The 15,524-nt window shown below is 43.4% G+C and overlaps 1 protein-coding gene across 1 annotated transcript in view; it reads right to left on the bottom strand.

The window, feature by feature from the left end:
- Nucleotides 1–371: 371 nt before the first annotated feature.
- The window catches only part of PLEKHH1 (pleckstrin homology, MyTH4 and FERM domain containing H1), a 117,328-nt gene continuing 102,175 nt past the window's right edge, over nt 372–15,524 (bottom strand). The window contains exons 25-29 of the mRNA XM_060263235.1: nt 11,920–12,062; nt 9,257–9,386; nt 8,187–8,273; nt 2,017–2,163; nt 372–737 (exon numbers count right to left, since the gene is read on the bottom strand). Coding sequence (XP_060119218.1) covers nt 558–737; nt 2,017–2,163; nt 8,187–8,273; nt 9,257–9,386; nt 11,920–12,062 — 687 coding nt within the window. The 3' untranslated portion in view covers nt 372–557. The remainder of the gene's footprint in view (nt 738–2,016; nt 2,164–8,186; nt 8,274–9,256; nt 9,387–11,919; nt 12,063–15,524) is intronic.

Genomic DNA, 15,524 nt, shown 5'->3' with positions numbered 1-15,524 from the left:
TGTTAAGATCATGAGATGACTACTGAAGATCAGTTCTACTTTCCTGAAGAGTTTGCTGTCTCAAGCAGAACAAATAAATTACTGGCTGAGATGGGTAGGCAACTACACTAAGGACATTAAAGAAGTGGATTCTAACAATAGGCACTGTGGTATAAGATGTGGCATAACATCAAAAACACAAGAAGCTAGGGACAGCAGCTATGTGAACTAGTATGTAAACAGCCTATGAAGTCAACAGCTTCAGTGCAATCAAGGGGAAATCTGTGAAGCCATTCATAGAGGAAGAGATTTGGGCATGACTGTGAGGAGGCTTGACCAATACAGGTCTTATTAAGGCAGGTAGAAGGTAGGACAAACAATTATAAAGGATGCACAGTCTGTTCAAAATAGATACCCTACCCCTAATCTAGCAGGTAGGAGGAGTCTAACACTAAACAAGTCTCTAGGAATGCTGTACATTACCAAGGAGGTAGACCTGCAGCCTGCCTGGTCACAGGCAGGTAAGCAGTGAAATCACAGTAGTTCTTGATTCACAGTCTGGCAAAGGAAAATGGGCCTTACAGCAGCGTTGGCCCCTTAGTGGTTCGGGGCAGAGAAGGAAAGAAACATCTACTTTCAATTTTCATTAGCTTCTTAGCAGATGATGTACTCCATGTTGAATTGATGCTTGGAGTAGGAGGGCGTGGAGTTGAACAGTAGTTAATATAACTGGCAATAAGGAGAGTCACTTCAACAATCTGCTTGAGGGATTAGGAAAGAGAGAAAAGGGGAAAAAATATTCCAACAGCATTCAATTTACTGGACGTTCTGTGAGATAATCTTTAAGGTAAAGCCATATAGTAGTGAGCCAGGCCCAAGTAGCCCAGTGTTGTCATTCCCAAGTACTCGCGGCCCTTCATAAACACCGGTATTCCCTCCTTTGTTATCTGGAATCCTTTAATCAGAGATGCTAGAGCCTGATGCTAAGGAGATATTGTATATATGCACATCTTACTAATATGCCCTACCACTGAGCTATGAGCTCCTACCCAAAGCCCTCTGCCCAATTCTAAGCATGAATGATTTACATGCCATTTCTATTCTGGATATTTTGAGGCAAATTTTACATCCCCCAGGGGAAGAACAGGTTGCTTACTTGCAACTGATCATATGAACACATGAAGCTGCCTTATACTGAATCAGACCCTCGGTCCCTCAAAGTCAGTATTGTCTACTCAGACTGTCAGCGGCTCCCCAGGGTCTTAAGCTGAGGTTTTTCACACCTATTTGCCTGGATCCTTTTTAGTTGGAGATGCCGGGGATTGAACCTGGGACCTTCTGCTTACCAAACAGATACTCTACCACTGAGCCACCGTCCCACTGATGGTCATCAGTGCAGTTATAACACTAAGCTCTAACTCTGCAACCATAATTCAAAACATTCTAGACTCCCACTGCCCCCAAAGCCTGAGCATCACATGTGCTCAGAGGAAAGGAGTTGCAGCTCTCCATTCAGTTCTTCCAAAAATAAGTGCTAGATAAGAGTCTGTTGTGCAGGGGATACCTTTACCTTTTAAGAGTTTGTTCCTGTTGTGGGGAAGGAGGGTAATCTGTGTGAAGAGACATGACAATTTAAAAATGGGAGGATTTTGTGCCCTAAAAGCTTAGCTCTAGAATGTTCTGGATCAAGGTTCTGTGCAGTGATAATCAGGTTACAACCTAAGATAGGAACAGAGTTCCAAGGCCATCTTTGCAGATCTTTCATTACTGAAAACACAGGTTGAAGCTTCTTCCTGGCTAATTAATATCTTTCAAAATTAAAATCTTATTCATCACCTCAGGAAGGTATATTTTGAATGATATCAGGAAGCAGCATTTCAGGGCTCCTGTGTATACTGTGCAATACTTGGTATACCAAGGATATTGGAAGGGCATTCTCTGCTCTTCTTGTTCAGAAAAGAAAAAAAAATGCCAGCAGTCTGTCTGGATTCCATTGTCTAAGCATTACCACAAAAAAGAAATGTTCTTGATACTCACCATTGGTGCTGCCATCGCAAAAAGCAGTTTTTCAGGGGTAATTTTCCCAGAATTCCTGTCCTTCACTTGGCGGATTACAATCATAAAGTTATCATGGAACCCTCCAAAGGTCAGCACAGAGGAGAATGCGTAAGATAGTTTTAAGTGCTGCATATAAACAAAGACAGGATATTGGGGAAAACAAATTGCTATGGAAGAAGATATTCTCCATTCCCTCCAATTACATGTTATCTGGCCTTGTCTGTACAAGTAGATCAGTGCAAATGTTCACCACCACACAGAATGTTGGAACTATACTTAGGACACCTAAGTTTAACACTTGCTTATGTGTTACTTTCTTCTGCCTAGAGATTCACACCTGTGTACACATTTCTAAGGGTATTTTTTAAGTCTTGAAATGGAAAGGTGGTCTATGAAGTGGTTTCCCAACATGAAATTTGGGTAAAACTCTCACTTCTACAACCATTCATGTTCTTTTATATTATGTTCATATTTATATTAAAATCACATTGGTTTGTGTTTCCCTTTCTAGGAGCAGTGTGAAATTCAATGTGTCCTTTAGGATAAGCTTCCTATTGAAGACAAATAGGCCGAGGTCAGATGCACATAAACTGACGAGACGGGCATGGATGAAAGCCAGATGCATGTCAGATTTTATGCGGTTGTCCAAACATCAGCATCTGGCAATGGTCATTGGCTTGTTTGTGTCCCGAACTGCCACGACTGAGATGCGGACTTTTTTGATAGTACATTAAATCCGGAATAAGAATGCTTCCGACGACTCCCACACGTACTTTCTATGTTTGAACGCTCCATTGTAGCCAACTCGTTGCAAGCGCACATCCACTTCCCTGCGAGAGCCCACTCCAAATCATATTATTACGCCACCTTTGCCGTCCCCCTGCCAGGCAGAGAGACAGCAAAGAGAGTTGCCGTGCTCCCGCCCATTTAAACACCACGGCGGGTGTTTAAATGGGGGGGGGGGGCGATCGCCCACCTTTTCTGGCACCTTTAAAAAAATAAAGCCAAGCACAATATCCCATGTACTGCGCTTGCACGAGTGTGAAATGCCATCTCAAAAAATGAGGTCCGGTTGAGACCTCTGATCAACCACGGCGGGGTGTTTAAATGGGGGGGGAGGAAGGACACCCACCTTTGCTGTCTCCCCGCCAGGTGGAGAGACAGCAAAGAGAGTTGCCGTGCTCCCCCCCCCATTTAAACACCACGTTGGGGGGTTTAAATGGGGGGGGAGGAAGATCACCCACCTTTGCTGTCTCCCCGCTAGGCGGAGAAACAGCAAAGAGAACTCCTAGGCTTCCCCTTCCTTTCAGGGTGTTTAAATGGGGGGGGGGGGGCGATCGCCCACCTTTTCTGGCACCTTTAAAAAAATAAAGCCAAGCACAATATCCCATGTACTGCGCTTGCACGAGTGTGAAATGCCATCTCAAAAAATGAGGTCCGGTTGAGACCTCTGATCAACCAGCGACGGGACCAACACTGCTTAGAACTGAAGGATGGAGGGATGTCTGATCAGGAAATTCGTTGTAAAAAAGCTGCGGGGTATAATAGCGGCGGGTTAGGGATGGATTTAATGGTGAGTGTGACCGTGGCCATAGTCACTTTATAATAATCTGTTTGTTTACAAAAGGCACAGAGCAAAATTAAACAAGAGTCTAGTTGTACCTTAAAGAATAACAAGATTGTATTTCAGCAAAAGCTTTTGTAGACTAGAATCCATATCTACCACAAAAAAGAAGAGAAGAACCGACTGGATTTATATCCCACCCTTCACTTGGAGTCTCAGAGCAGCTTACAATCACTCTGTTTTCCTCTATCCACAGCAGACATCCTGGTGAGGTAGGTGGGGCTGAGAGAGCTCTCAGAGAACTGCTCTTGAGAGAACAGCTCTGCGAGAACTGTGGCTGACCAAAGGTGTCATGATAGGGTTGCCAATCCCCAGGTGGGGGCAGGGGATCCCCTGGTTTGGAGGCCCTCCCCCCGCTTCAGGGTCGTCAGAAAGCGGGGGGAGGGGAGGGAAACGTCTGCTGGGAACTCTATTATTCCCTGTGGAGATTTATTCCCATAGAAAATAATGAAGAATTGATCCGTGGGTATCTGGGGCTCTGGGGAAGCTGTTTTTTGAGGTAGAGGCACCAAATTTTCATTACGGCATCTAGTGCCTCTTCCCAAAATATCCCCCAAGTTTCAAAACAATTGGACCAGGGAGTCCAATTCTATGAGCCCCAAAAGAAGGTGCCCCTATCCTTCATTATTTCCTATGGAAGGCAGGCACTGAAAAGGTGTGCCGTCCCTTTAATAATAATAAATAATAATAATAAGTTTTTATTTATACCCCGCCCTCCCCGCCGAAGCAGGCTCAGGGCGGCTTACAAGACATGATATAAAGTATCATGATATAACAATAAAACAAAATAATACAGTCAATAAACAGAACAATATAAATTATACAATATATAAGTTAAGATTAAAATCATCAATCTAAAAACAGTATAAAGGTGCTACCGTTGCAGTATATACAAGATGGCTTGATGATAATTCCAGGTTTATCTTAAAAGGCTAGTTGGAAGAGGGCGGTTTTGCAAGCCCTACGGAACTGGTTAAGATCCCGTAGGGCCTGCACCTCTTCTGGTAGCTGATTCCACCATTGGGGTGCCTTTATAGAGAAGGCCTGCTCCCTGGTTGTTTTTAATTTGGCCTCCTTTAAATGTGATGGCCAGAACTCCTTTTGGAGTTCAGTTATGCTTGTCACAGCCTTGATCTTGGCTCTACCCCTAATGTCTCCTGGCTCCATCCCCAGAGTCTCCTGGCTCCACCCCCAAAGTCCCCAGATATTTCTTAAATTGGACTTGGCAACCCTATGTCATGATCCTGGGCCTCGTGAGGCCTACAGGCTCCAAAGAAGCCTTGCTAGGAGTTACTACAGAAAGCCTACATTTCCCAGGATTCCTTCTATCCCTCTGATTGGGCGGCAAAGTTTTGGAGGGTAACTAACCCAGAGAGGGGTGGGACCTGGGAGGAAAACATAAAAGGGCCAAGCACAGATGGGGTGTGTTCTTTCCTGAAAAGGCTGCAGACTGGGAGGTTCTCTCTGGAAGGCTAAGCTGGAGGCAGGCTGTAGTCTAGAGAGCTTGCAGCTAGGAAGAGATTCCTCACCCAAGGGAGGTGGTGAGTTTGGTATTAGAACAGGGAATGTTGTTAGTTGCGTCAGGGCTTTTGATTATGTACACCCACCTTTACTGTATATATATTTCATTGTTTTTACCCACTTATTATTTGAGCACAGTAAATAAATTGTTGTTATACTGCTTGGGTCCTCACGTCTCCTTGGTCACAGTTAAAAGGTAATTTACTAAGAAGGAAGAGAGGGGTGGTTGGGTGCACTGGACCATCCCATGCAGACTCTTACCAGAGTGGGGGCAGCCAGTAGAAGGCCCTCCTAGGCCCCTGCTGCATGACACAAGGTCACCCAGCAGGTGCATGTGGAGAAGTGGGGAATCAAACCCGGTTCTTCCAGATTATTTATTTATTTATTATTCTTGTTAATTTGTATTCCACCCTGTCTCGCAAATGGGCTCAGGGTGGATAACAACAAAAATTAAAATAATTAAAACTACAAAAAACCCCATAAAATACAATAAAACAAATGGCATATATGTCACAGGTGGTGGTTTCCATTGGGCACATTCTATATATCACTACAACAGTAGGCCCAGAGATGGAATAATAGATTAAGATAAGAATATAGCATCATGACAGGTAAGGGAGGCCAAGCAGATGGAAATAAGAATGTTCGCTGCCTCAACTGAAGGCTTGGCAAAATAGCTCTGTTTTGCAGGCCTTACGAAATGATATCAGATCAGGTAGGGCCCGGATCTCCACAGGGAGCTGATTCCACCAGGCCGGGGCCAAGGCCAAAATGGCCCTGGCCTTGGTTGAGGCAAGTCGAACATCCTTCGGGCCAGGGACGGTTTGAAGATGCTGCGAATTGGAATGCAGCGATCTCTGGGGCGCATATGGGGGAAGGTGGTCCCGCAGGTATGTCAGTCCCAGGCCGTGTAAGGCTTTAAATATTAAGACCAAAACCTTGAAGTGGATTCGGTACTCTATTGGTAGCCAGTGCAGTTGGTGCAGCACTGGCTAGATGCTTGCCCATAGAGGCAATGCAGTTACCAGCCGTGCTGCCGCATTTTGCACCAGCTGGAGTTTTCGGATCAGCTTCAAGGGCAAGCCTGCATACAGCGAGTTACAGTAGTCCAGCCTGGAAGTGACCATCGCATGGATCGCTGTAGCTAAGTCCTGGGAGGACAGGTAGGGTGCTAATCTGCCGAAGATAGTAAAAGGCAGATCAAGCAACTGCTGTGATCTGGGCCTCCATGGAAAGTGAGACATCCAGTATCACTCTCAGGCTTTTCACTTTCAAGAGGTGTCCAGGGTTGGGAGCCGGATGCCCAACTAAACCCCCATGGCTCAAGCACAGGACCTCCATCTTAGATGGATTAAGCTTCAGCTGACTTAACTGCAACCATCCAGCAGGCCCTGGTCAGATGATCTGTGGCAGAGTCTGAATGGCCGTCCATCAACAGATAGAGCTGGGTGTGATCTGCATACTAGTGACAACCCAGCCCATAACTTCAAGCAATCTGGGCAAGGGGGCACATATAGGTGTTAAACAACATGGGTGAGAGAATAGCTCCTTAAGCACACCACATTCAAGAGGATGTTGCGGGGAGGTCTGCTCGCCAAGCGCCATCCTTTGTCCCTGACAATAGAGAAAGGAGGAGAACCACTGTAAGGCAATCCCCTGAACTCCTATGTCATCAAGCCGGTGGGTCATTAGATCATAATCAACTGTGTCAAATGCTCCTGATAGAGTCTATGCACTTAGCCACCACACCAAACTGGCTTCTGCCAGAATGTATTTAAGGTGTAGCTGGAGTCCTGTGTATTTTTTGCAACAGACACTGGTTGAACAGGTATTAAGAGGATGCAGAAGTACATATGCAGGCAGCTAATGCTCATTCTAAAGTAATGTCAATACAATGGAATTTTTAAAAAGGTACTTCCCTCTCCCTCCCAATTTACCTATTCTACCAGACTGGGAAAAGTTAGCGTCATGTTCAAGCCTGGCAGAAAGGTGTGAGTTTTTTTGGGTGGTGGTGGTTTGTATTTGTGTGTTGCACATGTATGCGTGTTCTTGCATGTCTGGAAGTCATGGTAACTTCTGGTGACCGCAGTGGGGCTAGGACATTTCAGAGAGGAGGCTTGATAGTTGCCTGCCTCTGCATCCTGGCCCTGGTATTCCCTGGAGGCTGCCCTACATTCCGAGTGCTTGTAAGAGACTGCAAGACTGTTTTTTATCAGAGGGCTTCTGGCGGAAGGCAAAGCTGTGTTTATCTCTGTGTACCGGCTTTTAAATTTGTTTACCTGGTTTTTGCTTTTAACTTCATGAACACTTACAGTGTCTGCCTCCTGCAGCTTTTGCAGTTTTGTTAGATGCCTTGACTTTGCAGAGATAAGGCAGTGTATACATATTTCAAATAAATGAATGAATAAACAGCCTGTTAATGCATATTGTGCCCCCAAAATAAGCTCATATAGACCCTAAAGGGAGATCTGTTTCTTCACTTGGCATACAACAACAGCATGACACACAACATTGTATGGACATCTTTGTATATGAGAATGGACCTTCATGAAAAAACTAAAAAATTTAATCGGTCCTTACTCTAGAAAAATTTTGACTAATCTCTCTGTCTGAATTTCTTAACTCAAGATAACCGTAAAGCACATTAAAATATTATATATGCATATTATTTATGCATATAATCCAAGACTGTATTTTGGAGTAGTTAGATTTTATTAGATTGAAAGCTGGTTTTATCCACAGATAATAATAATAGTAATAGTAACAACAACACACACAGTTTCTTCCTAAAACCAGACTCTGTAATTGTCTCTTGGTTTAACCCCACTGTCTTTCCTGTAAAAGGAAACAATGTATTTTTTCAAGTTAAAAAACAAACGCCAGTAGTTCTGTTCCATGTTCAAGAGTAAATAAAGTATCACAGATTTCAAACCTCCACCTCATCAGATTCTTGAAAATTGCTTCTGCAAAGAAGTAGTCATATTTGTCTGCTAATAGTTCTTACCATAGTGCTGTATTCCAGCATACTGATTCCATCTTCATTAACAGCTATCCACAATGGACAGTCTTCCAGGGGAGAAGGCAGGACAGGCTGAAGAAATAACAACACACATCAATTCCTTTGTAATTTCATGCTGTTGCTTTTCCCTGGAAACCCAAGCAATATTATCAGCAGTACTGCAACTGTGCTGTACCCCAGAGGGAAACAGTCAGTAATCAGATGCACATGGCGGTTTACAATGTGGAAAGTATACATTCTGCTTGGGCTCTCAGTTTCTGCTCAGTCATGATTTACTAGCTATATATATATATATATATATATAGGGTTATAATCCCACCCTTCCTTTCTCTCTCTCTCTCTCTCTCTCTCTCTCTATATATATATATATATAATGGGTTATAATAGAAACAGGGTTCTAGTTTTAATGTTGGAGAGAAATTTTAGGCAAATTTCATTCATTGCATATATTTTTCACGTTGTTTCTATTTTGTAACCCAGTTCTACAGCAGTGTTTATTCTACGGATCATGCCAGTTTTATTCTCCAATTTAGTCTTGCTTTTATTGTTTGTTGTATTATACTGTTGTTTTTGCATTGAGCTGTAATCTTGTAATCTAGTTTTAATGACTGTATATATAACTTTTAAATATGCCGATATATATATATATATATAATTTGCATTGAGTCCTAGAAAGAAAGACTATAAATGAAAATTATTAATAAATAATGCAAGAGTCAAAGACAAGAAAAGAACTTGGACAAAAGGTTTTTTTTTTAAAAAATAATTATTTTAGAGTTGCTGTGTTGCAAGCAATTTTGATTACAACTTGCAAAGGTATTTATGATGACTTAGCATCCCCTAGTGGTGGGAACTGAGCTTTTTTTTTTCTTTTCAGCAGGAATGCACAGGAACGCAGTTCTGGCTGGCTTGGACTCAAGGGGTGTGGCCTAATATGAAAATGAGTTCCTGCTGGGCTTTTTCCTACAAAAAAGCCCCGGGTGGGAAGATCTCTTTTTAAAAATCAGTACTCTAGAACATATTCTGTGGAATACTAACTAAGCATAAAGAATTACCTTAGCAGTAAATAGTTTGGCTCCAAAGAGGGGCCATTTCCGAGCCACAGTCAAAAAGATCCGGACACATTCTGGAGAAGAACACCCTTGCAGCACCATCCACTTTGCCATCAATTGATCAGCCAGCTGCCTGTGGGAATAATATCACAGTTTCTTCAGATGTGGCTAGTACAAAACAACTGTGTTAATACTGTATCTTGGATAATAGATTCACCGTCTCAGACTTTCGTTTACATTCCAATTACCAAATTTCACAAGCCAATAACCTAAGTTCAACAAAGTGAATTACATTTCGGAAATATTATTATTGGATGCGACATTCATAAAATAACAAGCGTCTGCTTTTTTCTATGAAAATGTATCACATTTCAGCAGAGGCTTAATGAGAAGCAGGATGAATTTTATTCTACTGTCCAGGTGGGACAATTTGATGCTGTGCTCTGAATTTTTTAATTGACTGTATCTGTTTTATTGTTGATTGTTGCTAGACTCACTAATCTCTACTTGTCCTAATTACACAACCTTCCGCAAGAACATAAGAGAAGCCATGTTGGTTCAGGCCAATTGCCCATCCAGTCCCACACTCTGTCACACAGTGGCCCAAAACCCAGGTCCCATCAGGAGGTCCACCAGTGGGTCCAGGATTCTAGAAGCCCTCTCACTGTTGCCCACCCTCCACCCCCACACAAGCACCAAGAATACAAAGCATCACTTGTCCCAGACAGAGAGTTCCATCTATACCTTGTGGTTAATAGCTGCTGATGGACCCCTGCTCCATATGTTTATCGAATCCCCTCTTGTAGCCGTCTATGCTTGTAGCTGCCACCACCTCCTGTGGCAGTGAATTCCATGTGTTAATAACTCTTTGGGTGAAGAAGTACTTCCTTTCATCCATTCTAACCCAACTGCTCAGCAATTTCATTGAGTGCCCACGAGGTCTTGTATTGTGAGAAAGGGAGAAAAGTACTTCTTTCTCTGCCTTCTCTATCCCATGCATAATCTTGTAAACCTCTATCATTCACCCCTCAGTTGTCATTTCTCCAAGCTAAAGAGCCCCAAGTGCTTTAAGCTTTCTTCATAGGGAAAGAATTGTCAGACTTATTCGAATGTTTCCTGGACTTAGGCTTACTGGGAACCGAGGCCACAGAAGCTGCCGGTCGAGCCACTCCCTTTTGAGTAGATAGGGAAGATGGCGAGGTTTGGGATCCTGATGTATGGGACATCGTAGGGTGCAGTGAACACTCTAACAAGTGACTTCTGAATCTAGCCGCGCAGTTTTTTCTTGCTTGCTTCCCAAACTGGCTACAATGCAGGCAAGTGTTGGTATGATGAGCCTCACCCAGACAGAAAAGGCATAAAGAATGACCGTCAGTAGATGGAATTTTTGAGGTGCACTGAACACACTTTTTGAAAGTGATTTTGTCTTTTCCTCCCATCCGCCCAGGGAAGAGGAGCGGGGGAGGGGAAGGAGAGGGACAAAGGCCGAAATAGAAGAAAGGGATAGTAATATATATATATATATATATATATATATATATATATACACACACATAACATATATAATATATAATATGCACGTTAAAATTAAAGCTCCAAGACTGCTTTGATTTCTCCGAGATCAGGTTCGATCCTGGCGGATAATCCATGTGTGGGCCTACACAGAGACCACGAAGAAGATCCATCAATATTCCCTCTTGGGAAAGGAAGAGGGAGTGAAACCCGATGGAAGAGAATATGGGACTATAATGGTAGAGATAGAGAATACATAAGTGGTGACCAAAAGAGATGGAGGAAAAAGAAAAAGGGGGGATTGTTGTGGGAACAGTTAGGTCTTTTGTGCACCACACCCAAGGAAAAATACCTGGCCGTAAAAGCGCCATGATAAGCCGTTTATAGTTATTTCCTTCTTCCGCCATTAGCCATGCGCAAAGACAGGGTCAAGGTATGCCCGTATAAGGATATGGTGAACAATTGGCGTCTGATAGTAGAATGTGAGCCTTCTGCGTCGGCCAGGATAGGCTGGAGGGACAGAGAGGGGCGTAGCATTGCGAGCCTTAAATTGAGCTGTGCTGCGACACAGACTTCAGAGACTGCACCCTGGGTGCCTTCTCTCCATGCTGGCAGATATTTATTCCGAATAAAACTTGCTTGCTGCTGACCTCCGTGTTTTTGGCGTTTTCTTGGTGAGAAGAAAACGATCCATAACAACAGCAACATTAAAATGATCAATAATAAACCACAAAAAAGGTAGGGGCGTAAAACTGCATTGAACAAAAATTCAGCAGCCTAATATTCATAAAACAGAGCTCAGTTTAGAAGCTAGCAGACCATGAAGACAACTAGAAGGAGACGGGCTGACTGTTAAAGGAAAAGAAAAGCCAGTTGGAGTTGTCACTAAATTTTGCAGGGAATGTCCTTTTAGTCCCCACTTATGGCTGCATTAGCTCTGCCATAGGCCACTGAGTTTTGCTGTGGGGCTGTTTTACTCTGCTCTTAGCCCCAGCCAATCATGCACAGGAATGCCCCTATTTTTAATTGTGTTGTGTTGGAGTGTATGGGACGGGTTTTTTCCAGTATAATGTATAATACAAATGGGCTATACAGTATTTCATTTTCAGTACAAGCTTCACATCACAGAATACAAGCAGGCATATTTAGTTTACCTTATCTGCTCACTAGTAGCCTGGTGCTTGTAACGCTTGGGATAGCATTTGTCTAGCACCTGCTGGAGAAGATGCTGCATTTTGGAATGTGATGACCCCCCAGGGCTTGATGTTGTTGGTCGATCCAAGTCCCCATAATCCACCTAAAAGAAAAGATAAGGTAAAATGGGGCTTAAAGAGACTGACAACTGTGGCTTTGCATTTTGTGGAAAGTGAGCAGTTATGGTGACTATGAGAATGCTGTTTCCCACAGTCTGTTTATTTATTTTACATATAATTTGTTTATCTCCCACACAATGTTCCCTCTAAGCTGCAGAGTCTTGTGAGCAAAAATTCTACTTTGTGAGCTACTGGTCTTAAAAGTTGTGAGCCACTGGCATTAAAATTGTGAGCTACTGCACAAATTAGTGTGCTCTGGGGTCATCCTTCCTGAGCTAACACAAAAATGTGTGAGCTAGAGACTAAAAATCTGTGAGCTAGCACACACTAACTAAGTTTAGAGGGAACATCTGGGGCTCAAGGCAGCTTGTGTTTGTTTGTTAAGTGTCATCAAGCTGCTTCCAACTTATGGCGACACTATGAATTAATGTCCTCCAAAACATCCTATCATTGAAAACCTTGCCCAGATTTTGCAAACTGAAGGCTGTGGCTTGCTTGTTCAAGTCAATCCAACTCATGTTGGGTCTGCCCCTTTTCCTGTTGCCTTTACATTTTGCTTGCATCATTATCTTTTCTAGTGACTCTTATCTTCTCATAATGTGACCAAAATACAACAGCCTCAGTTTAATCATTTTAGCTTCTAGGGAGAGTTCAGGCTTTATTTGATCTAGATCTTTCTTATTTGTATTTTTGGTGATCCATGGTATCAGTAAAACTTCTCAAACACCACTTTTCTTCCTGTCAGCTTTCTTCATTGTCCAACTTTCACATCTATACATAATAATGGAGAATACTGTGGCATAAATGATCTTGATCTTGGTCACGAGCAACACATCCTTACACTTAATAATCTTTTCTAGCTCCTTCATGGCTTCCCTTCCAAGGCAGCTCAGAGAATCAATATATCTCATTCGCTTGCTCCCATCTGTGGATACAGACAAGCCAGATCCTTCTACAAACCTGAAGGATCACCGCCTTGCCAATGTGGGAATATGTGGGTTGGCCTTACAATGGCTCTCCTCATTTCTACACAGATGAAGCAGAGGGTGGAGCAAGGGAAGGTTGTGTCCTCGAGATACCTGCTGGTCTGTGGGGTCCCTCAAAGGGCACTCCTTCCCCCAATGCTGTTAAACATCTACATGCGCCCCCTTGCCCAGCTGGTACGGTGCTTTGGGCCAGGGCGTCATCAATATGCAGATGACACTCAGATTTATTTGCTGTTGGGGGACCAATCAGCTTTGGTTCCATCATCTCCTGAGAGTTTGGAAGCCATGGTGGGCTGGCTAAAGCAGAGCAGGTTGAAACTGAACCCTTCAAAAGTGGAGGTTCTGGGGCTGGGAGGACCAGGGCTGAAGAGCAGACTGCCTGTTCTTGATGGGATGCTATTAACACCAGAGCCAACTGTCAAAAGCCTGGGAGTGACCTTAGATGCCTCAATGGAGGCCCAGATCACACATATTGCTAAAACGACGTTCTTTCAGCTACAACAAGCTAGGCAGCTGGCTCCCCTCCTGCCTCACTCAGACCTAGCCACTGTAATCCATGCAGTGGTCACCTCCAAGTTAGACTACTGTAACTTGCTCTGTGTTGGCCTACCCTTGACTTTGATCTGGAAACTCCAACAGGTCCAGAATGCGGCAGCACGAGTCCTGAGAGGAATGCCACAGATGGCACATATTCTACCTATGTTGTGCCAACTACACTGGCTTCTGGTTGAGTACCAAGTCAGATTCAAGGTTCTGGTTATGACCTTTAAGGCCTTGAGTGGTCTGGGACTGATATACCTAGGGACCACCTCCTCCACTATGTTCCTGGAAGAGCATTATGCTCTATAAGTCGCAATCTCCTGGTGATCCCTGGTGCTAAAGAGGTCCAGCTGTCCTTAATGGGGGCCAGGACTTTTTCAGTCCTGGCCCCAACCTGGTGGAATGCTCTCCTGGAAGACACCAGGGCCCTGCAGGATCTTTTACAGTTCCGCAGGGCCTGTAAAGCAGAGTTGTTCTGCCAGGCTTTTGCTTGAGGACAGCAATGGTTGCCAGGCTGGCACCCCGTATCCCCTGAGGGGGAGGGTCCCCTGCCTCTGATACAGAATCTAGAAAACAGATTGGTAGCAAGTTATAACATATGTCATTGGGTTGAAATTTGTTTTAAGCTAACTGATTTTATTGATGGTTATTTGTATTTTATTGTTGCACATCGTCTAGAGCCCAGCGTTGGCCAGGATGAGGCGATTCATAAATTTAAACAACAACCACAACAACAATAATAATAGCCCCCAGGTTTGCCAAAAGTTCTGAAATCTGAAAAAAAATGTTGCAGGTAAAAACTCCCCAAAATAATAGAAACAGCACCTATAGCTTTAAAAATCTCAGTGGTCATTTTGGGGTTGCTAGGCAACCACAACAATATTACCAGCCTTCAAGGCTTGTCTTTAGTTATTAAAAGACAGGAGAAAGGGCTATTTTGGCCTTTGAGGAGGGACTCATTGTGGCCTGGCCTGGCAATAGTCACTGGCAACTTGCTAACATGCAACTTGCATGATTCACCCATGCAGGCTTGCAAGCTCACTACTGTTCTCCATATGTTCCCCAGAGAGCACTGCGATCAAGCTCAAAAAATCTTCTCGAAATCCCTGGGCCAAAAGAAACCAAATTTAAAACTACTAGAGAACAGGCGTTCTCTACAAAGGCCCCCCAATGGTGGAATCAACTGCCGGAAGAGGTGCGGGCCCTACGGAATCTTAACCAGTTCCGTAGGGCCTGCAAAACTGCCCTCTTCCAGCTAGCTTTTAAAGACGGAACTCTTGATAAGATCAATAACACCGAGCCATCTTACACATAATTTGATTGTATTATAATGTCATATTGTTTTATTGGTTTTACTGTTTAAATTATTAATTATATTATATATTGTTTTATTTGTATCATGGTTTTACCATGTCTTGTTAGCCGCCCTGAGCCTGCCTAGGCGGGGAGGGCGGGGTATAAATAAAAAGTTTATTATTATTCTTTAGAAATCACCTTACAAAAGTCAGTATGGTATAATGGTTACAGTTTCAAACTACAATAAGGGAGACCCAGGTTTGAATCTCTGCTTTGCCATTGAAGCTTGATGTGTGACCTTGGACAGTCACTGTCTGTCTGCCTAACCAATCTTATAGGGCTGTTGTGAGGATAAAACCAAGGAGGGAATAATGATGTATGTTTTTCTGGATCCTGACTGGGAAGGAAGGCATGGTATAAATAAATTATCTAAAGCTGAAAACTAAGGATCAGAGTAGATTGGTGGGTGGGAAAAGAAAAGGAAGCAGGGAAAGGAGAAAAATTGCCAAGAGGGAAGAAAAGACTAAATAGTGTTTAGAGAGTAAGACAGGAAACAGAGGAGCATCCCGCAAGTCCTTGTGGGTTCCGTACTTGTAAATTATAAAATACAAAAAAGTAAAAAAA

This window comes from Heteronotia binoei, chromosome 21 (genome assembly GCF_032191835.1).
Source record: "Heteronotia binoei isolate CCM8104 ecotype False Entrance Well chromosome 21, APGP_CSIRO_Hbin_v1, whole genome shotgun sequence".
Lineage (NCBI taxonomy): Eukaryota > Metazoa > Chordata > Lepidosauria > Squamata > Gekkonidae > Heteronotia > Heteronotia binoei.
Note: the sequence above shows the minus strand (reverse complement) of the source record. Positions and strands in the feature narration are given on the sequence as shown.